This window comes from Theropithecus gelada, chromosome 1, assembly GCF_003255815.1.
Source record: "Theropithecus gelada isolate Dixy chromosome 1, Tgel_1.0, whole genome shotgun sequence".
Taxonomy (NCBI): domain Eukaryota; kingdom Metazoa; phylum Chordata; class Mammalia; order Primates; family Cercopithecidae; genus Theropithecus; species Theropithecus gelada.
The window spans coordinates 181,195,364-181,221,698 of record NC_037668.1 but is presented as its reverse complement, the minus strand read 5'-3'; the positions used below and the strand labels follow the sequence as shown (position 1 = coordinate 181,221,698).

At 41.9% G+C, this 26,335-nt stretch overlaps 1 protein-coding gene and 1 non-coding gene across 2 annotated transcripts in view; both read right to left on the bottom strand.

Annotated features, from left to right (window-relative positions):
• FAM129A (family with sequence similarity 129 member A) overlaps positions 1 to 26,335 on the bottom strand; it is a 175,681-nt gene that overhangs the window by 5,556 nt on the left and 143,790 nt on the right. The window contains exons 7-12 of the mRNA XM_025365092.1: positions 22,096 to 22,200; positions 21,622 to 21,784; positions 17,082 to 17,269; positions 6,542 to 6,703; positions 4,419 to 4,529; positions 2,396 to 2,503 (exon numbers count right to left, since the gene is read on the bottom strand). Coding sequence (XP_025220877.1) covers positions 2,396 to 2,503; positions 4,419 to 4,529; positions 6,542 to 6,703; positions 17,082 to 17,269; positions 21,622 to 21,784; positions 22,096 to 22,200 — 837 coding nt within the window. The remainder of the gene's footprint in view (positions 1 to 2,395; positions 2,504 to 4,418; positions 4,530 to 6,541; positions 6,704 to 17,081; positions 17,270 to 21,621; positions 21,785 to 22,095; positions 22,201 to 26,335) is intronic.
• On the bottom strand, positions 19,882 to 19,944 carry LOC112615752. Its single transcript, XR_003117459.1, has one exon. It is a non-coding gene; the product is annotated as a U7 small nuclear RNA (small nuclear RNA).

The window sequence follows — 26,335 nt, the reverse complement described above, 5'->3', positions numbered from 1 at the left end:
GACAGTATTTACAGCAGGTGATCAGAAGCACCACCTCAGACAACTCTCAGTGCTAGGACTTTGGGGCACTGTAGCCCAGATCACAGTGGGTAATAATGGGTTCCTTTATACCCAACCAAGAAGAAAGGCAAAAGATTGAAGAGACATGAGCTTCAATGACCCCTAGAGGGTCTAGAGGCAGGACTGTTGCACAGATTTGAGAAAAGCATTGCCCAGGAGACTGGAGACTGCCCTGGACTAGACATGGGACCTTGGTGAGCCACATCACTGCTCTGTGCCTCTGTCTCTTCCTCTGCTAAACGAGAGGCACAGACTCATGCCTGCAGTACCCTTTCATCCTTCCCATGTGGTCTCCCATTCCTATTCCCCTGATTGTCATTCATCCCTCAGGACTGGGTGAAAGCATGACTCTGGAAGTCCTTCCTGGCTGCAGAAGCAGAGTTTGGCACTTTCATTGGAACTCTTCCCCATGAGGCAACTGCTGTGTTCCTCACATGGCGTCCTGTTTGCCTGTCTCCCACTCTCTACCATGAACTCCAGAACTGCAGGGATGCTGGCCTGGCATAATGCCTGGATCATATGTGATACACATCTAATACCTATTTGCTGACTCAATAAACAGTAGACCTTTAAATTTTCAACCAGCTAAATAATTCTGTGGGAAGGAGTACTTTCTATGGACATGTACACTGTCATGAAGTGACCAACTTTACAAAACAGGTCTTCTATATTGAATTGGTTGAACAGGGCCATAGGTTTACTTCCCTCGGCCAATTAATTTAGTATCCCTAAAGGTAGGTGTTGGGGAGTCAGAATCATTTTTTCACAGTTCCTCAGACAATTCTAATACATAGCTCTGGCTGAGGTTGAGTACCACAGATCTAGGAAGCTGCTACTTATAGAGCCAAGGGAAATGCACTTTAGCAAAATAAAGACTCCTTCTAGGAAGCAGATAATCCCCTCATTCATCTATTCTGCAAATCCAGATTTTTAAAAAGCTCTTAAAGCTGATATAATATCCTCCATTACCAAAAACTCTGGGTCACAGGCTCTTTTGAAATCAATGCCTCCTGATTAAAAAATTACAAGAGCCTCTTACAGATTGGGCACAGCACACTCTGTTGATGCTTAGAAAGAGGGAAGCAGATGAGAAGGAGAACCTCCTTACCTTTCTCCTGAAATAAGGCAGATTTGAGGCCCCCAAACTGCCTTTGTGATTGAGAAAAAAAAAAAAAATTCTAAGCAGAACATCTGTGTGCAAACCCACCTAGCAGTGGACACCATCATCATTTGGCTGCTGAACTGTTCTGCCATGTAAGGTCAAGGGTCAATCCCTTGGCTTAATCAAATCCTCTCCTATTAAAGAACCATGCCCCAGAAATAAATGCCAAATACATCTAATATGCTGATGATGATCTGAAGAAAAACAACACTTACAGACTATAAAAATGACCAAAGAAATGTCTGCAGTAAAATAACTCATGCAAAGGATTTTAATGTTCCAGTGCTTGGAGACTCTTTGAGCTGCCAAAAACCTCTTTATCATTTGCTCCAAGAGGGAGTAGGCCTTGTTCCAGGTTAATAGATCATTTTTGAAATGCAGAAGTAGTAATAATAATAGTGGTAGCAGTACTTGATACAATTTCCTGAGTGCCTATCATGTTACAGGGAAGTGTGAACCGGGTTCACACTCTGGTGGTCACCATGTCTGTGGCCCTGGCTCAGTGGCTTAACCACTCAGGTTTCCTCATTTGTACCACGAGGATATAAATAATACCTCCTCGCAGAGCTGTTTTCAGTCTCTGCTGGCCCATTGCTCTGCTCTACAGATGAAGTCACACCCTGGTAATCATGGATCTCACTGGATGCTCAATGTTTGTAGAGGTTTTAAGTGGTTCCATTGATTTCGCTAAACAACATTGCTGGGTTTAACAGAACAAATATCCTGTAATCATGTGAGCTAAGCTCTTTTTTGGATGCAATGGTCAAGTTTCAGAGGACATGTTGGACCTATGAGTCATACTATAATGAGGAACACCCGGTATCCTTAGGTATTCTATGTCAACCCCTAGTTTGGCTCAAATTCAGATCACTGCCCTTTGAGATTTTGTCTAGCCCAGGGGTCAGCATATCTGGCTAGCATCTTGTTTTTGCAAATAAAGTCTGTTTATATATAGTCAATGGCTGTTTGTGTGCTACAACAGCAGAGCTGAATAGTTGCAACAGAAATAGTGCAGACCACGAAGCTTAAAAGATTCACTATCTGACCATTTACAAAAATGTCTGCCAATCCCTCCCTGGTCTAGTCTGCTGTTGCCAGTACACATCACAAAAGAACTTGTTTGAACTTCAGAGGTAAGAAGAGCAAGCTCTTTAGGGTAACTCATCCCCTTACTGGTTTGCATGTAGACGCCAGTGCCTTCTGCACGGTGGGAAGTGTGATTTGAACTAGTGCCTCTTGAAATATCTTCTTTCGGATGGTGCTGCTGTCATAATCGTATTGCTGTCAGTAAAGAAACATATGTTAAATAGTAACATTACAATCTGTTGACTTTTGCTTGTGCAAAAAACTCAGCCACCCACTTCACCTCTCTTTTCCCCCTAATGTCTGAGAACTCTTGTATTTCCAAGGCCTCAGAGATCTTTCCATGTAATCTCCTCACACTGCAGGCACAGTTTATAACTGATAATGATCCAGCTCACTCTTACCTTTTACAGATATGGAAACTGAGGCAAGATCAAAACACAGTGGTGACTTCTGCATTATAAAGAAGTTGGGGATAGAATTGGGGGGTGAGTTTGTACTTTATTACTCCTGTCCCAGGTAGGTCCATGATCATCTATTACTCCACATCCTCAAAGTAGGGTCAGTGGGTTGTAATGATTTCCACAAGGGAAGAGAAGGCCTGGCTAGTGGCTCCATAAACACTGTGACGTGTTAACCAAAGAAGTTCAGTATCCAGCACAAGAAAGATGATGATTCTCTCTGTTCTGCATTGGACATCCCAACATGGAGACCAGGATTTAATCTTAGATCTCACTTCAAGGGGATCACAGATAAATCAGAGTACAGTCATAGGCAGTGAGAAGAATGGTCAGGCCAAGTGAAGAACAGTTAAAGAGACCAAGGTGTTTATACTGGAGATAACAACTTAGGGCAAGTTATAACTTATTCAAACAACCAAAGGCTGCCACGTGGAAGAAGGTTATGAATGAAGTGGGTAGAACTGGAATGACCAGTGGTGAGAACTTTGGTCTAACATAAGAAAGCATGTTCTTGCTGTCAAGAACTCAAATGGGCTATCCTGAGAGGCAAAAAGCATCCTGCCAGTGCAGGTGTCGGAGCACAAGTGGGATCACCCCTTGAGGGAACCTGCTGAACACTTAACATGAAGTTGAACTAAAGGCACTCAAAATCTCTTTCAAACTTGAGGTCCTATTATTTGAACACCTTTCTACATTTTTTCTTCCTTTCTTTCTGTATGCTAAAGCATTTGACACTGACACTATCTTTTTTTTTACTTCCATTGCAATTTCATTATTATGTGTGTTACCATGATCAGTATCATTTTTAATATCAGTGAATTGGTTGCTAGAGTTTCCTCTTGCCTGTGAAGCATCAAGATCAAGTCCAAAATTCAGAGACCACCCTTAGGCTCTGTGGGACTTTGATCTTCTGTTCCAAGGCACTGTTTAGGATAACTAGAAGGCAGTAAAAAAAATCAGTTAAAAAAAAATCAGTGTATGATCGTTTATCCTTAAACTCATCATTGACCAGCCTGTTGAGCTTAATTAAGTCACATTAGCTTTTACAGAATCAGTTCCTCATCTGTACAATGGGGGCATATTCCAGTTAATGCACAAGTTCTTGTAGGGATCAAGTAAAAGTGTTTAAAATATAACATATGCGCAAGCTCCTATTATTAAAGATATTTTAATATACACTTACGCTGAAGTACATTTAAAACAATTTCATATGGTAGGTTTCTTTTCCTTGGAGTATTTCCTTTGCCATGAGGTTTTGATTTTTCAATAAAATATTTGCCAGTTTAATGGATTTTTACCATATTTGTAACCTCTTTGAAGAAAGAGGCTGTGCCTTGCCTATTTTTACATCCCACACAATACTTATAGTGGACAGCCAATAAATGTCGAGTTCTATCTCTATGAAAGCTGGGACACAGGGCCTCTAGCTGTGAGTAATGGTACTGAGGACTAGCAGTGGTCACTAGATGGCAGAAGAGGCATGGAAGTCACACTGGAGAAACCGCAGCAGATTGACAAGTCACTGGACTTCGGAGAGGAAGGAGTGGGGAAAGATTAGAGCGAAGGAGAGAACATGGTATTTTCCACTTCACAAAAGAAACAGGGGTCACGTTCTCATTTTACGCTTCCCACAAACAAGAGAACGGTTTTACCTTTAAGACTCGGAGCTTAACCTTCTCAATAGCAACTGCAGTTTTGGAGGCCTCTCCTTGGAGATGTGGGGAAAGCAACTGCTCAAAAGTGAACACTGCATTCTCCATTAGCTAGAAAGCAGAAGTGACACAGAAACAGACAACAGTCAGAGGCTGGGATCACCAACCACAGGCTGGCTAAGTGGGCTTGGAGAGTAGGGGCCATCAGAGATGAGTCCCCTCGGCTGTTACTCTGGGGGTGACCCACAGCAACATCACCAAGGCTGTGAAACAAATGGTCATGTGGCCACAGTGGGAGCAGGAAGAAGTTGGAAAACCCAAGGCCATGGGACTGAGCAAGCGTTCTGTCATCTCCTGTGGGCACTCCTCTTCTATTCTTTGATACCTGCAGCCACTGATTAAGGGATGAGGCTGGAGCCTTCTTCAACTAGTTTTTGGCTGCACCTCCACTTTTAAGTGGATGTAAAGCACTCCGCAGCATATCTCTCCCTCTCTCTGCAGGGCTGGGAAGGCAGGAAGGGTCAGGGATGGGTGGGGACAGTGGCTGACATGCTCATGGCTCAGAAAGCAGAAGTAGTTCAGGTATCTTATTCTCTGCGCCTTTGCCTGTGTTCCCGCCACCAGGGTCCAGTATGACGAAAGAGACTTCTGCTAAACTGTTGCCCAATTTTGTTCCTTCTTCCTCTTTCATCCCTTACAACTCAAGGGTTAGCTAAAATGTATCACTTAATCCTGTCCATAACTTTTATGAAAAAAAAAAAAAAATGCTCCTTTCTTCCCCAAGCCCATGATCCCAAAGCATCCAATATATACTTTTTTTTTTTTTTTTTTTTTTGAGACACAGTTCCACTTTGTCACACAGGCTGGAGTGCAGTGGCACACTCTTGGTTCACTGCAACATCTGCCTCCAGGGTTCAAGCGAGTCTCGTGCTTCAGTGTCCACGTAGCTGGGACTACAGGTGTGCACCACCATGCCCAGCTAATTTTTTTGTATTTTTAGTAAAGACGGGATTTCGCCGTGTTGGCCAGGCTGGTCTTAAACTCCTGACTTCAAGTGATCCACCCGCCTTGGCCTCCCAAAATGCTGAGATTACAGGCGTGAGCCACCGTGCCTGGCCACAATATACACCTTTATCATACCTTCAACACTGTAGTGAATTTATCTAAGAATTTGTCTCACTCAAGCTCCCCGAAGTGGGATCTGGTACAGTGTCTGGCCCACAGTAATCTCTCCTCAGAATATCTGTGTGAAATGGCATGGTGTCCTTTAGAGTGTTGATGACCACACCCCTTGTTCATTTAGGAAACACCATAATATGGGAGGAGTTTGTGCTATTCATTCCTGTTACTGCGGAAAAGGTTCCTTATGAAAAAAAAAAAGAAACCTGTCAAGCAGGCTCAAGAAATTCAAATATGAAGCTATGATTGATTGATTGATTGGTTTGCTCTTAATTACATTACGGAATTAATTTAAGCCAGTGGTTCTCAATCCTGGCTGCATATTAGAAGCAGCTGGAATCAGGGTAGGGACGTTCTATCAAAAAGTAGCCATATAGGCTGGGTGTGGTGGCTCATGCCTGTAATCCCAGCACTTCAGGAGGCTGAGGTGGGCAGATCACTTGAGGTCAAGAGTTTTGAGACCAGCCTGGCCAACACAGTAAAACCCCATCTCTACTAAAAATACAAAAATTAGCCAGGCATGTTGGCACATGCCTGTAGTCCCAGCTACTCAGGAAGCTGAAGCAAGACAATCACTTGAACCTGGGAGGCAAAGGTTGCATGCAGTGACCCAAGATTGTGCCACTGCACTCCAGCCTGGACATCAGTATTTCCCCCAGGTGATTCCAACATGTAGCCAAGGTTAAAGCACTGATTTGACAAATCGAGTAGTTATCAATTAATGCTACTTTATTTTTCTGAGCTATATCTTGTCTATGATGTTCACCCACATGGAAGGAAGATGAAGCCAGTGGAGGGACTGAACATGTCCTCCCGCAACATGATGGCTAAAGAGATGCGACGCATTTCCCTCAGCTACACCAGCAGCCAGTCTCACTGGTCAGCACCCATTTCTCTGCTCTCTCTTTACCCTCCTCCACCAGGGATGCCGCTGCCACACCCACCTCCTGCATGTAGTTCTGTGTCCTCTGAACCACCAGATCGACGTGGGGGAATCTGAAGCGGCTCTTGAGATCCTGCAGGCGCTCGTGAAGCAGGTTGACTTTAGTATAACAAGGTTCCATCTTCACAGAATGCAGCGGAAGATTCATAAGCCGGTCTAGATGCTGCATTTTGGTGAAGTGAAACATTAAACACCCTCAGATCGAGGAGTGGTATTGCATACATATTGCATATTACATACATTCTAAACAATAAAATGCATGTTAAAGTGAATCACTACTCAGATCCCTATATCTGTGACACCTTCAACTGTCTTATTTTCCTCCTTCAGTGGGTTCCTAGGGTAGCTGTAATGGTAGGACAGAAACCAGCAGAAACACCAACTGGATGACAGGAAGACCCAGGGGTGCACCCAGGGGGACTCCAGTCTTTGTAAGCTGTTGATGGACTCCAAGCTCCCACTTCCAGAGCCCAAGAACCAGGCAGGTAGGCTCTGACAAATGGTTGCTGCTAGGCCCCCAGGCTTCCAAAATCTTCTTTAGTGAGTGACACTCCTCTCAAAAAACCCCAGGGAGGTCGGGATGCTCCCTGGACTCCCGGACTTTGGAAGGGAAGCCAGAGTTTCTCGCAATTCTATGAGGCTCTGCCAGGGCCCACAGGGCTTCCCTCTGCTATAGGTTGCTTCAGGTGCTAAGGGATGGGAAGTGGAGAGGCAGAGCCCTGAATTGGGAGAGGTATCCAGTTTGAAGAACTGGCGTCCCTCCTACTCTAGTTTGCGCTCAATCAATGAGGTCATTGGGCTTCCAGCATCAGACCTCACCTGCTAAAGCCCTAAAGTGTTATCAACAAATGTTGTTGCAACAGAATGCATTCTGTTTTCCAAGCTTATTTTAAAATCATTTTTTAAAGGGGATACTGGAGGTTTAAAATAAACAGGGGAATGGGTGGAGCAGAAGAAGGCAGAAAGAAAGGTTCCGAAAATGGAGGGTCTAGAGGGAACGGGGGAATGAGGCAGGGTACATATGAATAATATAGGATGCACTGTCTGACTTTCAGCTCACGCAGAAGAGATAATCTAGATTTCTAGGTTTCTCTAAACAGGAATTTTAAAAGGGCCCACTCTCATTATGCTTTAAAGGGAAAATACTGCTCCCTTTATGAAGTGAGTTATGGAGAGGTCCACTGAAGTGGAATTAAGGATTAAAAGCATGCTGGGGAACTTGCAGCTCCTCACAAAATGGAATGTGTCTATTTTTTTAAAATATCAATTAAGCAGACAGGAGAGGGAAAAAGGGTTCCCACTTTGCTCCTATCAGATTGGCAAAAGTTTAATCAAATGACAACACCTATTGCTGATGGCAATATGGGGGAGAAAGCCCCTATCATACACAATTAGTGGAAATGTAAAATTTAAATCCTTTTTTTGAAATGCAATGGAAACATTTTTTAACATGAGAAATGTACTTTCAACCTGGCAATCCTGTCCTAGGAATGTATACTACAGAAATAAACACATCAGGGTATATGTGCGTGTATATGTGTGTGTGTGGGTATACATATGTATGTATATAAATATATATGTATATAAATATATATATTACAGCTTTATTCATAATGCCAGCAATATTGAGGTGAATGAATAAATCGTGGTGTATCCATACATGAAATATCATGCAGCCATTGCAAAGAAAGATTTAGAGCGAAAACAGTTACCTTGGAAACAGTTTCATGAGGTATTTTTGGATGAGAAACTGATAAGCAGAGTAATGTATAAAATATAATCCCATTTTTCTTAAAGCAGGCAATCTAAAGTCTAGCGTCTAAGTATGTGTTTTATGTGTTAGATGAGAATGGGGAAAATATAGAATGGCATATGCTAAGTTGTTAATACGAGTTGCTTGAGGGGAGGTGGTGGCATTGGGGAAGGGGGAGAATAAAGACAAGTAAAACAAAACAGACTGCAATAAGAAACCCCAAAACATCTGTAAAGTGCGTCTGTTAATGTACAATTATATATGTGTATATATGCATAAAGAATAAAGGAAAAGAAATAGAGGCATCTGGTTTTATCTACTGACTTACAAGGATGTTCATCATATGTCAAGTATAAAACCAAACCGCCAATTTATATCTTTGTCAGTGATTCTTAAACTGTAGGGTACACCAGAACCTCTGGCGGTCTTGTTAAAACAAACTCCTGGCACTACCCCTAGAGTTTCTGATTTAGCAGATCATCAGTGGGGCCTGAGAATTTGCATTTTAAACAACCAGGTGATGATGACACTGCTGGTCTGGGGACCATACTTTGAGAAATATTGATCTGTTAAAGCAAACTAAATATAGCCTGAGAAGGATTCCATACTTCTATATTTGAGTCCTTGTGGATAAACTGTAAGAGTCAGACAAAATTGAAAACCTAACTTAGTAGTATGCACCTGTAACAATAAGTGAGTGTTGGCCAGTCCCAGCAGCCATACTTCAACCACTCACAGACTGCTGAATGTTCAAACTGCGTTCAGATAAGGCAAATGCCGAGTTGTAACCAATCTCACTATTTCTGTTCCTCACTTCTGATTCCTGTACATTACCTTACCTTCTTTGTTTGTAAATTTATTCTGACCGTGAGGCACCCCTGGAGACTTTGTGAATCTGCTGTGATTCTAGGGGCTGCCCGATTTGCCAATCACTCATTGCTCAGCTAAACTCCTTTAAATTTAATTTGGCTGAAGTTTTTCTTTTATCAGATGGTGTCAGAAGCAGGATCCGAAGTGGAGCTTCTAGTGACCCCCAGGAGAGCTGAGTGAACATACAAGGTACCTGCAGTTCCCATCTGTGTCCATTGATCTCTCAGAGCGGCTGGGGATCGCGGGTGAGCTCCCTCTTGGGTTTTGGAGCTCCATGGATTTGTGTTTTGAGCTCTCTGAGTTTCTTTGAGCAAGTTTCTGATCCAAACTGGGTTTGTAGTTATGACAGAAACTGGACTGGGTCCAGGAACAGATTTGATCCGGGAATTAACTGACTTGGATCCAGTTAGAGGCCTCTTATATCTGACTGGGTCAGAAAGGAACTGGTAGTAAGCAGTAATATTGCAGGGGTTATAACATTTGGCTTTTGAAAATTCATAGGGATTTCTGTGTTCTACCCCTTTTTTCATTTTTCTTGTGTGCTTAGGTAGGAAAAATCATTGGCTAAGTTAATCAAGAGAACCTGGGAGTAAAGCCAATATTTTAGGTAAAAATGGGCTCCTTAATTTCTGGAAAACTGAGTTCCTTCTGGCTTACACATTAGGCCTGGGAGGCAGCGAAGTCTTACAGAAACAGCAAAATCTTACTAAAGATAACTTACAGTGGAATGTTCCAAATGAACAACAATGCATTGAAGTTCTTTCTTTCTTTTTCTTTTTTTTTTTTTGAGATGGAGTCTCTCTCTGTTGCCCAGGCTGGAGTGCAGTGGCGAGATCTCAGCTCACTGCAAGCTCCGCCTCCTGGGTTTACGCCATTCTCCTGCCTCAGCCTCCCAAGTAGCTGGGACTACAGGCGCCCGCCACCACACCTGGCTAATTTTTTGTATTTTTAGTAGAGATGGGGTTTCGACGTGTTAGCCAGGATGGTCTCGATCTCCTGACGTCGTGATCCACCCGCCTTGGCCTTCCAGAGTGCCAGGATAACAGGCGTGAGCTACCGTGCCCGGCTGCACTGAAGTACATTTTTAAAATGAGGGCTCTCAGTAAAGTATCTTTTGGCTAGGAACGGTTTTGGCTCTATGGGATGTCAACTGCTATTCTCTTTGGAATAATCTGCCTTACACTCTTTGCTGATAGCTGTGGGTGACAGGATTAGGCATGTACAGGATGGTGGGACATGGGGAACTTTTTCCTTCCTCCCAAAAAGAGGGAAACCTGAGAGCTGATGAGACTGCTGGAAAAGATCCTTTCGCTACTAGCTAGTGGCCATCAGAACTTTTCAGTGTCGCTGAAATGAATGGGTCTTGCTCTGGCCTCCCTGAGCTCTTCACTTTCTGCACAATGCCACAGGCAATACTTTCCTTCATCTTATTTTCCTTTCATATCTCTTTCGTTACTCAGGGCAACCATCTTGCCCAGAGACCGCGCCTTGAAACTTCTAGTCGGAGGTTTGATTAAAGATGAGGAGGGCCATCTGAGGGCAAATTTAAGCCTTGCCAGTTTGATATTGGGTGCTAAGCAGAGTGGCTAATGTCTATGTTTTATTATTTTGCTCTGGCCAGAGTAAAAAAAAAATAATTTTCCTTTATGATGCGGCTTGGCCCCCAGCGTGATGGTGCAGCAAGCTGGGTCACTAGAGCCACTCAGGGCAAGGGAGCCCAGAGCCTGGCATGCTGGCCAAAAGGTAAGAATTTCTTACCAATCAGATTTCTGGCTTCTCTCTCTGTAAAAACAGTTGAATGAATGGTAAAAATCACTGCTTATCTCCATCTTGTTTTATGTTCTTGGGAGCTTGACTTTGTAATCACATAGCAGTACTTTCTCTTGGTCTCTGCCTTCCAGGGAACAGGAATTTTAGGGTTTATGTCATAGTTAGCTCTAAAAATTATCCTGAGTAGTTAAAAGCCTTTGCAAACTCACTGTTAACCACTCTAGATTCCTTCTGGGAAGGGCAGTAGAGATTGCCCCATGCTGTAGTTCAGTAGCTAAGGTTTTGCCCTTTCACACTGGTGGTCCGGGTGCAAGTCCCTACTTAGGAAGCAAACTCTTTCTGGTTGAATATCTGCATAACCTTGTCTAGTCTCTTATCCTCCATGGACTATCTTAAATTTTCCTTTCTCTGAGCATCTGTGAGATTACCTACTATGGTAAATTTCAAAAGCCAGAAATATCAGCCATTTGGCCTGGCTAAAATTGGTTAAAAAGAAATTTTAAAAAGACTTTATTAAAGAGTGCTATGGTTAAAAGTCAGCTTAATTAAAAGTGGGTATTCAAGCTCTAACAGCCTGAAGGCACCAGAGACCCCTTTCCTGGCCCTGTTCTTCCAAGGACTCCACCATAAAGTCAATAACCAATTAAGAAACTAAAAAACTAGCAAACGAGAAATCTTACAACTACTGTATAATGTTCTTCTGTCTGTCTGTGTAATTATATATGTGTTGTGTATAATGTTTATATAAAAGAACTCTAATTAATTGGCTTAAACAAAAATAAGCACTTACATCAAATATTTTGAAAGCAAAATAAAAACTGTAATACCTTTTAGTTCATGTAATTTCAGGAATTTTTGGGAGACAAAAACAGCTTTAAAGATTATTGATAAAGACATTTTGTCTCAATTATGCAGGTCAGATAACAGGTTTGCTAAATGCTTTAAGGTCATAAACAACTTTGACTTTTTTGAAAATTGTTCAATTTATTTTAGAGACATTAAATTCTAAATAAGGCCTGGGGATACATGGAATTAACCATGCCCCCTAGCCATGCAAAGAAGGTTATAAAGAAAAGAGATTTTATATAAGAGAGGATGTTGTATGGTAAATTCTTGTCCTAAAGTAAAATGACTGGTTGTTTAAAAAGAGAGATGTTTAGGCAAGTCAGAAAGTCTAAACATGTCATACATGGTCTGTGTAAGTTGTGAAATAATTTATTAAAAAGATTTTGTGCCAGAAATGTTGTACAATTTAAAGGTGCTTCATAAACTGCCACTATGACTTTTAACTGTACAGTTTGCCTGCTTTACAGCTAGGTAAGGCCTGAGATACATGGAGTTAGATGCTGGAATAAGTCAGACCTTATCTGTCTGGGTCCTAGGCTCCACACCTAGTACATAATTAAATCCCTTACTTACCAAGATTTTTACCGAAAGTAAAAGTTGCTGAGAGTTAACACTGTAATATGTAATTGAGCCTACTGAAAAAAATACGTTTACATGCAAGGTATGTAAGGAGAATGAAATATATTTTTTGTAAGAGATTATAAGAAGGTATGGAAATGTAAATTTTTGCCTAGGTTAGAGGGTTAAAGGATTGTTTTAAATTAAATAAAGCTAAAGATTTGAACACATTGTGCAAGGTTTATAAAAAATTAACTGTAAGAGATTCTATGTGTGAATATATTGGCTAAATAAAATGGCATTATTATTTTTTCCCTAAATTGGACACTGGAATAAAAGCACAACAGAGTTTTCTTGGAACATTGTTCTGTTCTGAGAAAAAAAATTCTAATTGGTTATAAAAGGTTTATAAAAGTCTTACCTTATGGTCAAAGTAATTAAAATTGAATATATTTATAAAATGTTATTAAAAACTAGCTTTAACATTAAAAATACACTAATGGAAACATAAAATTTGGCTTTCTCTTTTAAAAAGGATTTTTATATAATATTAAAAGATAATGAAAGGTTTTTGTTTACCTTTTAAGTAAACTACAAAAGAAAAAGGTGAGGGGGAAGGGAAGGAAAGGAGACAGGCAGTTGGCCTCATGCTATCTTCATTGGGTCTTATTTGGAAAGCTGGTCTCCTCTCTATTAGAGTAATGTTTCATCCTTTAAAAAATTTTTGTATCATCATTTTGGCTAAATGAATGACTGAAGGTAACCTAAGATTCGATTTTGTAATATCCAATGTTTAAAACCTGTGGTATTTGACAAACCTTTCAAAACCAAGCTCTAGGTTATCATGCTAAATCAGCCAATACTAAAATTGTTTAAATACACAATTTGAATGAACTCCACGGTCTAAGTCAAATTACCTATGATAACCCATTAGTTATCAGTGCTGTGCACCTAAATTGGAGAAACAACTGGTATTCAAGAGGACATAAGGCCACTGTTAAGCATGGACTCATGAAGAACTAGGATGGCCACCTTGTCCTTCCTGAGTCCTTAAGCTTTTGTTATTAAAGGTTTTGCATTCCCTGACTTGTCATGGAAAAGATAAAATAATCCAAATTGAATCTACTGATGTGGTAACTTATAAATTATGGAAATAGTTTAGAACCAATATTTGCTTCCATATTCCTGGGAAAAAAATTAAAGCTTCAGGTACATTTGGCTATCTGATGGGCCATTTAAACATTTATAAAGGGATTTCATTCAACTGTCATTTTCAGTGCATGTTTTCTAATTGTATAAAAGCTTTCCAATGCAAGAGGGCCGATGTTATAACAGTAGATTATTATGCTACAATGTATTTTCACCAGGTAAAGAAAGCTTTTTATGGTTCACTGAGGATAATCTCCTCATAATCTAGAACCTGAAGATTAGATCTTCTGAAAACATCAGAGAAAGACTGTCATTGCCCTCCATACTACAGCAAAACTTTGGAGACTTGAACCTTGGGTTCATAATCTCACAACTGAGAAGGGTCGCTTCACAGTCCTGGAACTGTACACCCACTGGACCCCTTAAGTTAAACTAACCAGGAGAGTTTCTCCCCAGGAGAAGATGACATCCTTGATATGAATAGCTTTTCCCAAGATCATGGATCAAGACTTCTGCTATCACAAGACTCTGACCTTTGAATATTTTTTCCTTGTGTATGCCTCTATGAACAATATAAATGAAAAGGGAGTCTATTATGTGCACTTATAGGGTATAATTTTATCTGTGAAGGATTTTGCAGCCAACCTTATATATGAATAACCTTATACTTTAATAGAAAACAGATTAAGGCCCAATGTGAGTGAGAAACTTTAGTGGTACATACATTGCCTCATAATCAGTCAAAACTCCTCTTAACCTGCATCATGGATTAATGAGAACACTGCCAGGAGGCCTTCACTCTTCTAGAAGGACATCATTTGTTAGGTCCTTTCTCCATGGTTTAGACTAAAAGACAAGAATTAGAAATGTCTCTCTCATAATAGGCCCTACAGCAAATTCTACTTAATAGGCTGTTACACAACAGACTTTAAATTCTCTTGTGAAAGTTGTGCTAAATAATAAAATTCGCTAAACAGAAATGTACCTATGCAGCTGCTGACACTTGTAGCCTATGCAGAAATACGTCATATGTAGATTATAAAAATTCAGCTGTAGGGGATTAATGAAAAGACCACCTAGTCAAGTGAGTAGACTCTTCATCTAGCTCATTCTTTAATCTATTTAATTGTAGGTGATTTGGTTTATGGGGACCCTGGGTAAGGAGCATACTCCACACTCTTGATATTATCCTCCCAGTAGTCATAATAATAGTCTTCCTGGTGTGCCGTATTCTCTCAAAGGTTTTAAATGTTTGCATGCAGCCATCTTTAGGACGTCAAATGGTCCCTCTTCAACTGAAATGACAAAAGCTGAAAGAAACATGCGACCATGAGGACTCCATAACCTATATGAATGACATGCTGAGACCAGAAACCCAAAATGATGGTAACTGAGAGTGGTGCTAAGGCCCTAAGTTTTGGTCACACTCTCCCCTAAGTGAGAACCTGGCTCAAAAGGGGGAATTATTTTTAAACAAAATTTTAAATGGGAGGCCATTATTTGGGACTAAGCTCATGCACTAGGCCCCAACAAACCAAACCAAACTAAAATAGAGCCACTTCTGCTAAATGTGACATAATCAAGCTAGGACTTTAAGAAAACACATAGATCCTAGAACAGACCAGGCTTTGTTTTTCTCCTGTAAATAGGATGTTCCAGCATAAGGAGGTGCCCTCTACTCAGTCCTTATTCCCTCCTTGCAAAACCCACTGTTCTGCTGTTTCCCAGTGGGTTTCAAAACCATGTAAGTACATTTATGATAGTGCTAATAACATCAATGACTAAGGCTTTGGTCAGTCTCTCAAAATTGAGAAAGTGACCAAAAGGGCAGAATTATTATTATTGTTTTTAATTTTTTTTATTATACTTTAAGTTCTAGGGTACATGTGCCAACGTGCAGGTTTGTTACATAGGTATACATGTGCCATGTTGGTTTGCTGCACCCATTAACTCGTCATTTACATTAGGTATTTCTCCTAATGCTATCCCTCCCCCAGACCCCTACCCCACAATAGGCCCCAGTGTGTGATGTTCTCTACCCTGTGTCCAAGTGTTCTCATTGTTCCATTCCCACCTATGAGTGAAAACATGCTGTGTTTGATTTTCTGTCCTTGTGATAGTTTGCTCAGAATGATGGTTTCCAGCTTCATCCATGTCCCTACAAAGAACATGAACTCATCCTTTCTTATGGCTGCATAGTATTCCATAGTATATATGTGCCACATTTTCTTAATCCAGTCTATCATTGATGGACATTTGGGTTGGTTCCAAGTCTTTGCTATTGTGAATAGTGCCACAATTAACATATGTGTGCATGTGTCTTTATAGTAGCATGATTTATAATCCTTTGGGTGTATACCCAGTAATGGCATCACTGGGTCAAATGGTATTTCTAGTTGTAGATCCTTGAGGAATCACCACACTGTCTTCCACAATGGTTGAACTAATGTACACTCCCACCAAGAGTGTAAAAGCATTCCTATTTCTCCACATCCCCTCCAGTAGCTGTTGTTTCCTGACTTTTTAATGATTACCATTCTAACTGGCATGAGATGGTATCTCACTGTGGTTTTGATTTGCATTTCTCTGATGAACAGTGATGATGAGCATTATTTCATGTGTCTGTTGGCTGCATAAATGCTTTCTTTTGAGAAGTGTCTGTTCATATCCTTTGCAAAAGGGGGGAATTATTAATGCAAACTAACTATGGCCTAAGAAGGACTCCTTACTTATATATTTGAATCCCTGTGGATGAACTGTAACCTAGCTTATTAGTCAGACAAAATTGAAAACCTAACTCAGTAGGAACAATAGCTGAGTGTTGGCCAATCCCAGGGGCCATACTTCAACCACTCATAGACTGCTGAATGTTCAAACTGCATTCAAATAAGGCCATGCTGTAACCAATCTCATTGTTTCTGTACCTCCCTTCCAATTCCTGTATGTCACTTGACCTTTTTTGTCTATAAATCTGTTCTGACCATGACGCACCCCTGGAGTGTCTCTGTGAATCTGTTGGGATTCTAGAGGCTAATGATTTGCAAATGGTTTGTTGCTCAATTAAACTCCTTTAGATTTAATTTGGCTGAAGTTTTTTTTTTTAAATCAAATTTCATATCATGAGTGTATATTTTTGAAAACAAACCAACAATGTTCTACAAATGAGGATATATACTGGTATGAATAAAGAAAAACTATAGCAAAAATATATACCAAGCTATTTCTATTAGTTAATTCAGGGAGTTGGGAATGGGGGTAGCCTAGGAGGCTGGGGTGGACTAGGATTAGTGGGTATCAGTGATGGTGATTAAGTTTGCCTTTATATATATTTGAGTATGTTGTTTCATTTGTACAAACAGGTTATTATTTTTCTAACTTGAAAACCATCAATAAAACTATCAGATGGATGGATGAATAGATGGACGAATGGAGGGGTCTGAATGAACGGAAGAAAGGCTGGATGAATGGAGGGAAGGGCAGAAGAATGGAAGGAAGGAAAGAAGGGAGGAAGGGAGGGAGAAATGGCAGATAAAGCCCCATGGAAAACGCAGCCAGGCAGACCATTCACACCCAGCTCCTCAGCTCTGTATCCTACCTCCTTCAGCTGGACACTGTCTTTGGTGTTCTGGAAGTTCTGGCTGAGTTCATCCACCTCTTTCTCAAAGAGTGCACGTACTTCACTGAATCCCGAGCTCACTGGTCCCATGAGCTCCTCCAGGATGGACGCCAGGAATGGCTGCACACTCTCCACACAGCTTTTCTCCGCCGGCTGGGCCACCATCGCTGAGGTAGGAAATAGCCAAAAGAACTGTGACATATGGCAAAACTGGGTTTGTGGGCACTGGAGCCAGACCAGAGCTGAATGGTGCCCCACGGAGCCATTTAACAGGCAAGGCAAGCTCAAGTGGCCATGATAGACTAGCACAATGAGCCCGGTGCTCGTGGTCACAAGAAAGGAAAACCACTGGACCATTTGAGAACTGGAACAAACATATCCACTCCCCAAGCTTCCCTCTGCCCTGGGATAAAATGTATTTTTCTGCTTGGTCCCTCTGAACATGCAACTCTTCATACAAAGAAGAAAAGGCTGGTGATCCACCTATCTACTGTCAATCACCATCATTAAATATGCATAGTTTGTCTTCTAAAAACATAATTTATTGTTTTAATTCATTTCTCTAAGAGTTAATCACTCAATATAATTACATCCCCCCTCCCCACTAAAATACTTTTTAAGAACTCCAGTACATTCTTTTCTTGGGTCAATGGAACCAAATTCCATTCAGTTTGCCACCCCACCTCCTGTCCCCATCCCTGATTAAAACAAGACAAAACAAAATCACAATAGGTTTTTCTGACCAAGATGACTTGTTTAGTGACAAAAATGTAGAGTACATTCTGATCATGAAGAGGAATGAAAAAACGTCACTATAATTCCACTCTCCAGAGGAAAGTACTGCTTTTTGATTTAGAAGAGGGAGAGCACAGTGAAGCTCCTGGTCCAGTCTGGGTAGGACATGGAAACCTGCATTGTTTTCAGAGCAGAGGTAATTCTCAGGATCAGCTAGGAAGCCGCAATGGAGTGAAGGAGGCCAGGGCTGGAAGAAGCCTGAGCTCGCTCCGTGGACCGGAAGGCTAGCTTTGTGGATCGAGGCAGGTCACAGAGCCTTGTCATAGAATCACAGAACTGAAAACAGAAGCACAAGTGGAGCTGGTATCCAATCTCTCCACTTTACAGATGAAAAAAATGAGGCCTGGAGATGTTCGATGACTGGACAAACATCACGCCCTAATTTGCAGGAGCAGGGCTAACATTCAAGTGTCTTTCTTAAGTTTTTCTTGGGAATTTGCTTGCAGTGAGATGAATGGCTTCATTCTTATTTCAACTGGCAGAAATATTTCACAGAGTGGTGCAGGACCAGATCACGGCCTCTTATTCGGAGAATCCAAAATGACTAATACTATTAATATTACAAATCACTCATAAATATTTGGGATGTAAAATATTACACAGGTCATAGAATTATTAAGAAAAAATGCTTTCAATTGTATGATCCAAATATAACACAATCTATGAGTCTTCTAAAAATGACTTGCTTGACACTGAAGTATAAAACTGTTTGTCAGGAGAATAAATTAATTATTAGTTAATTAACTTTAAGGAGAGGAAGTATTTGAAAAGCATCTAATTGAAATTTCAGAACAATGCTGAACATGGGTAATATGCAATAAAGATCTAGCAGCAGATGGCAGATTTCACCTGCTGGGTGGGGCCAAAATAGGCACAGGAGGGCTGTGGGAGGGAACATTCCTCTCTGCCCACTCTCCCTCTATGCCTACTTACCACAGTGTGCTCCCACCCCCTCTCTGCACTTTTATTCAATGTCCTTTACCTTGCCTTCCTTCCTTTACCTCTGTTCGTAAACATCCTACTCCTCTCTTCAAGGCCCAGTTCAAATTTCACCGGAACGTCCTGGAACTCCCACACAGCTTCCTGAGCTGGGGTCTGCAGGTGTTTCCTCACAGGCTGGAGAAGTTCCATGTCCCATTTGTGTATGCGCTGCTATTTTTCAAGCATGCAGAGATGCTGCTGTGATGCATATGTGTTTGATACATTAATTCATAAGCCTTACCGAAGGGAAGGAAGGAGCTGAACAGAGAGATGATGCCTGAAAGGTGAGGGCCAGAGGGCCTGGATTTGGAGCCCGCCTCTACTACAACTAGCTCTGGAATCTCAGCAAATTACCGAATTTCTACCTCACTATTATCATCTGTAAAATGGAGATCATAAAAGTAATTATGGTGAGGATTAAATGAGTTTACTATATTATGAGTGCTTACAACTCTGGAAGTGGCCCCTTGGAAGGACTCAGAAACTGTTAACTCTCATTGTACCTGTTGGCATTACCGTTTTTTCCAGTCCCCTGACACTAGACCTGTGCTCTCATTATGAGGTGCCCACGTAGCTTCTTGAGGTTGAAATGGGATCTATGCTCGTATTGGGAACCACTGTGCTCTTTGTTCTGCCTCTGGTAGGAACATGTTTTTCCTTCTGTCTCAGCATCTGTGATATGCTTTGTATCCTCCTCTCCTTGTAAAATCACGTTGTCTTCTTTGAATCATTCCAGCCATTGTACTCAGCAGAAGTAGAATAAATGCTTATTGAATGCATAAATAATTGTGCAGCAGAACTAAAGCTCTGGGGCTTTACTCCCAAGTCATATGGGAGGAAATAGAGAGATCACCATTTAATACTCCCCAGGTTTTTTTTTAGAAATACAAAGCCCTTTATTAATGCAGCCTAAAGCACACTTCCTTGTTTTAAAGGTGGAGCACTGGATGCCTGGTTAAAATGTGTTTCTGATATTTCATTTTATTCATTTACTTTTTATTTTTGAGGCTTTCTGGAAAAAAACTGGAAAGCCTGCTAGACAAATTCTAAAAGAGCTGTAACACTGATATTCCATTTTAAAAAGACTTGATCATTACTTCCTTTTATGGCTTCTTTTAGGAAATATACTAATTCAGGGCAAAATCTTTTTCCATCATAAGTAGATACACTGGAGCCACAGAGATTTAGGCAAAGGACGATGATTTAGTTTCAGCCATGAGAATGGCCATGGTTAAGCCCAGCTTAGCACCAGATAGCAGAAATTTTGGCACAGAAGTTGAGCATTGGTAGTTTTAAGTAGTACAAAGTATTTCAATATATAGTCAACTCTAGATTAGTTGTGCTAATGGAGGAATAAGAGACACAGATAGTAGAAAACATCAAATACTCTGAAGTTAATGTAGAGCTGGCTTTGGAAAGGATGGCGTAAATAGACACACAGAGATACACAGACACACACACCTGTGCTGGAGCTGTGCCTCCTCAAACCTCCTCTCAGCAGGACCTGTGCTAAGAACCCTGAAGTAAGCTGGGCTGCAGTGGAAAGGGGGCCTGAACCGCAGAGGATAATCCACAAAGCAGACAGCCCCGAGACTCTGAGCCTCTTGAGCACAGGAATAGCGTGTTCCTCAGTCACGCTAAAACTCCATTGTCTCGCTTGGAAAGCACATAGTGAATAGTTTCTAATGAATGAATGAGTGAGTGAGTGAATAATCTGAGAACTCTCTAGCAAGACTGTTGATAAACAATCACAGATGAGCCTGCAAGCTTCTCCTCTGAAGTGACACTAGGTCACTAGGTATGGTGTGTTTGTTGGGTTGTAGAGGCCCCAGATAGAATGGAGAACCATAGAATTTCATTCTGTAGGATTCCTTAGAGGCCGTCTAAGGCCTCTTGTATGGCAATAGGCAAACTGTTTTCTGTAAAGGACCAAATAGTAAATATTTGTGCCTTTGTGGTCTGTAAGGTCTCAGTTCCAACTCTTCACTTCTGCTGTTGTAGCACAAAAGCAGCCACAGACAATACATAAGTGAATGTGCCTGGCTGTGTGCCAAGAAAACATTATTTACAGAAACAGGTGGTGGCGCAATATGGCTCAAGGGCTTCAGTTTGCCAACACCACTCCTGTGGGTCCTCCTAATTTCAGAGGAGGACACTGAGCTAAATAGAAGTTGAGTGACCTCCCCAAGTATGCATGGACTGGCTAATATTGGAGTTGGGGCTACAAACCCACATTTATTGGGTTTGTAGGGTGACTGGGTATGACTCTAAGCCAAAATTTTAGGCTTTCATGTTAGAGGAAATTCCATGTATTAATTGATTTGAATATCTGCTGAGTCTGCATATGCCAGGCATGACACCAGGCCCTGGGTGTACTTGAGTAAACCAGGGTGACATGGCTCTGCTCTTTGAGAGCTTACAGCAGAGAGGAGGTGGAGCAGAAGCCAGTCTAACTCAGTGCCAGGGGTGCTACAATGGGGGTTGGGGGTGCAGGCAGTATCAGAATACACAGGCACTGCCAAAGGCAAGAAACAAACTTTCCTCTGCTTTGTGTCCATGAAGCTGCCACAGGGAGGCCCAGGCCCCCAGTAGTACCTCCAGCATGCTCCTGTTGCAGCTGTGATGACCTCCACCCGATTTCTTAAGTTTAATTGTCCTCTGAAACCATGCATTCCTGCTATGTGGTGGATCCCTGTGTGTACAGTTTATTTAATTAGTAAGACCATGGATTATCTCCACTGACCTTTGATCTTTCCAATTAAATAGTTCTTTGAGTTCACAATCTGATCCATGTCGGAACGGATCGTTCCTTCCAGGCCCTTTGTCAGAGCTCTGCATTCCTCCTTCAAGGCACTTAATCCTTCCGAAACTTGATTCTGAACCAGGGTGTAGGCCTCCTCGAGGAGCTGCAACAGGGAATAACACATAAATCAGGGCTCTGTCATGTGTAAGTGCTGATGGAGTCAAGCGGAGGGAGGAGCCTTCCTCACAGACCATCATAACATAAACAGAACTGCACACACATTGTCATTTTTCTTTCAGAGTTGGAGTCTGTTTGGATTAGTCTTCGTGTAAGTGAGACTGAGCAGGTTGCAGGTAGGCGTTTCTACACCCAGGGAAGGAAATATCAAACAACAACAACAAATGCCCTAAGAGAAAAGTGAAGGGAATGTTCCCATTTTGAGTAGCTCAGTTGTGGAGCAAAACCATTGCTTACACCAAGCCACGTCCTCTTTCTGTCATTCTTCTTCCCCTTCATCTTAGGCAGCAGGTCTGTCTGAAGAGTGGGCAGGAGCTCCTCCATCACCAGGTTACTCAGGATCTGCACAGCAGAAGACAGCCCAGAGTTGGTCAGTCGGTGATGGCTACATCTGAGCAGCAGGCCAACTAAAGATGTCCTGATTGGCTGTCCCTGCCTGGACCAGATGAACTCTGTAGCAGGTTAATAGTTTAATAATACTATAATAGGTTAATAGCTTAACCTACTACAGAGGCCACAGAAATCTCAACTAAGACAATCTTAGAGGCTGAACATTCTTAAACATCTGCAAGGAATAGTAACGTCTGCTGATATTCTCACCTTGTTGTTTTCCCAACGTAAATAACAAATTCCCCAAATTCAAACTTCACATCTTCAGACTAGAAGAACTTAGGGCATACAGTAAAATGAAAGATTTCAATAATGGATAAGGACATCTTCAGCAAAATTGTGAGGGAAATGCTAGGCTTGGCTTTGGTGGCTTGAGTCTTAGTCTGTGTCCCCTGGGACTATCATTCCTCCTAAGCCTCTTCATGATCAAGGTATCAAAGTATCTTCATGCTCTTTGTCCCCACTGTCCCCTGAGCCCCATTGTCATCCTCTTTAATGTTTAGTAAAAGGAGGGAAGAGCAGTTTGAAGAAGCGAGAATGACGCCTGGACCGACCAGAGCCCAGGTATCACTGCATCCCACCATGCAGTGTCTTCGTCCAGCACTGGAGAAAGGCTGAGGGGATGCTCCAGGAGATACAGCCACATTGAAGGATAAGCCACAGAGAAGATTGGCAAGGTTGTCTGCTAGACCTGCTTCTCCACAGTCAGAACCCAAGCTCCAAAAGGCCCCTACTAAGAAGGAAGAGAAGGTATGCAAAAGGGAAAAAGGGAAAGGCTGGCACCGGCAAGGAGGGAAATAATCCTGCAGAAAATGGAGATGCCAGAACAGAGCACGCACAAAAAGCTGACAATGCTGGAGATGCCAGGGGAAGTGTGCACTTTTGGTAACTGTGTACTTCTGGTGACCGTCCAATTGGAAATACTATTTTTTTAAATGGAGCTTTATAAAAATGTAGAACGTTGTCTTACTTTTCTTAAAGCTATGTTATTATCACACAGAACATTTCATTTTTGGGGGGAAAGGGGCATAGGTCACTAATAGAATGTCTCCAAAGCTGGATTGATGTGGGGAAACACCTTTTCTTCCAGTTTTGAGAAACTTCCTCTTGGCTCCCAGGTGGGGGATTCCTGGTGTTGACACACATAGCTACCTTGGCACAAACACCTTATGGTGTGGGAAAACTAAAATTCATTATTTCCTCTTCGCCCTCTCTGCCTTTAGTATGGTCTCAACTTCCTTAAACCCAGAGACCTATTGGGACCTGATGCGTAAAATTAGTTAGCAGTCAGGGGACCATCTGGACCTTCCAGTGACCCCCATTGAGAGGGCATCTCTCAAAAGAACAGCAGTTCCCTTTTTAGAGTGTGGATCTCCAGACTGATGATTTTGCCATTTTCATTTCATCTCCTGAAAGTCTAGACTGGCTCGTGAAAAGTTGTTAAAAAACATGCTACAGGTGAAATGTCAACCCTTACTGCAAACGAGACTCTAAGCAAATGAAGATTTCGCTGGGTTTTATACCCTGATTTCTGATCAGAGAAGAAGCTGTTTTCTTCTGATTGAAGAAGAGAGTTTGGAAGTTGTTGTATACTATTAGCAATTATCTGCTCATGGCTTGCCTAATATACTATGATTGCTTACAAAAAGCATCTTTAATAAGGCTGGATACAGTTTGAAACAGGAAAAAGAAGGGAATAACCAATATTTTGGAACAATCAAATATTTGGAACATTTATAGGAGTGTGAGATAATGGGGACTGAAACAAAAAAAAAGGAAAAAATAAAAGAAGAATATGGGAAGGAGTGTCTAAATTTTTCAAGTGTTTTTAAAAAGCGTGTTCCCACATCGCTCCTAAAATTTTTCTTGGCTCAATTAAACTATTTCCGGTGAATCTGAGCAGTATTCTACACAACCACTCATGCTACTGGCCCTTCCTTCTTTACCCCTGCCCCTGAATTGCAGCAGCTTTGCTGTTCACATTCACCTTCACTGTGAGTCTTTCGAGGCCCACAGCTCAGCTTGCATTCACAGGCTGCACACTAAGATTTACAAAAGGGGAAGCATAGTTTTAGGAAGGGAGGCAGGAGGCAGAAAAGTAGGGAATCACTTGAAGCATCTGTTCTGAGTTTGAAATAATGTTTGTCCAAAATAACTGACCTCCTCCTTTCACTTCTCATAAAAATTCAAATTACGCTTTGGGAATTAAGGAAGATTTGCTCTGAGGTCACTGGTCAGCCTCATGCTAGTGGAAATGCCCATGAGCTCATTTGATCTTGCCTTTAATCAGGGCTCCGTCGCGGCAGGGTGTAACGCTTTCAATGAACCAAATAGAAACACTCTCAGGGTGGAGGTGGACGAGCTGTCCAGTCCCACTGTGCCTGTGGGTTGCTGGGAGAGGTGCTCAGCTCAGGGCAGCAAGTGGGGCTCCTGTCATCTGCCAAGTGGATCTGCCTGGGGTGACGAAGGTTATGGCGGGGACAGAGTTTCCACTAGCCCTGGTAATTCACTGGTGGGGATGTTTTTGACCTTTCTTCGCCATTCTCTGGGGGCAGTTGAAAGATGAATCACCATTTTCTGTGGCATTTAAGAGGCACCTAACATGCACAAAACTCCATGGAAATTAGCAGGTCCAACAATTATTGAAAGTAATGGCAAGAACCACAATTACTTTTGCACCAACCTAATAGATCCATCAGCCCGCCCTGCTCAATGGGATAAGTTCTTGTTTGGAACACATCTCCCCAAAGTGTGGTATGCGAAGAGTGAGCCAAGAGGAAGGGAGACCAATGCCAGAATTTAAAATCACTGGGTTGACATTATGAAACTCAAGGGTCATAAGAATTGTCCTAATTCATCCTCTTGCAGAGATTGGTTAGAATTTTAGCATAAGTGTGAAACGGGTTTGAAAATACGAAAATGTTATATATAAAGGCCAAAGAAAAATAATGTTCCATTTGGGTGGGCTTATAGTTTTCTTGTCTTTTCCACACAATGTTCCAAGAAGTTTGGTTTTATTTTACAACTTAAGGAATGAAAGGAAATATGTCTGGGAGGAAAAAGAGGGGGTGGAAGTGGGTTACAAGTCGGGGAGGAGGGATGATATGGTTTGGCTGTGTCCCCACCTAAATCTCATCTTGGATTGTAGCTCCTATAATTCCCATGTGTTGGGGGGGACTTGGTGGGAGATAATTGAATCCTAGGGGCAGTTTCCCCGTAATGTTCTAGTGGTAGTGAATAAGTCTCACAAGATCTGGTGATTTTACAAGGGGTTTCCCCTTTCATCTGGCTCTCATTCTCTCTTGTCTGCTGCCATGTAAGATGTGCTTTTCACCTTCTGCCATGACTGTGAGGCCTTACCAGCAACGTGGAATTCAGAGTCCATTAAACCTCTTTTTCTTTATAAATTACCCTGTCTTGGGTATGTCTTTATCACCAGCATGAAAACGGACTAATACAGTGGGGGAGTGGGGCTCAGGAAATGGCCACAGGGCAGCAGAGCCTGTGGGTGCTGAAGTTCAAGTGCATCTCATCCCAACAACCATCCTCATCCTCCAACCTTCAGCCCCACCCTGCCCTGATTGAGTGCTGCCTGTCACCTCCCCAGAGCCCACTCTGGCATTCCTTACCACGGTCTGCCTTCCACGAGCAGAGTCCTAAGCCCCTGGGCTTTTCTAGAGAAAGTAGCTAGTCTACTAAATAAATTGTAGTCATGAAGGAATTCCCTAGCTCCTCCCCTCAGAACAGTATCCACTGAATTTTAACATAAGTGACCTAAAAATACCACTTTAATTTTTTTTTTTTTAAATGGGGGGTGGTGGCAAGGGGAGTGTTTTGTATACTTAACTGCTAGGACTTGGAGATTTAAAAATTCTATCACTCCTATAAGAAACTAAGCATGTCACTAGGTTGATCAAAACTAACAAACCTGGGATCACCCCTTGAAGGCCCCACCACAGTGCCTCCTTTCAGATGCTGAGCTGTCAGGGAGGTGTGAGGTCCGGAGAGGCCACCCTCCTTCCTGAAGCAGGCCCCGCAGTCTCATCAGGCTGCTGGCTCAGGCCCCTTGTGTTACTGAGTGGCCGTG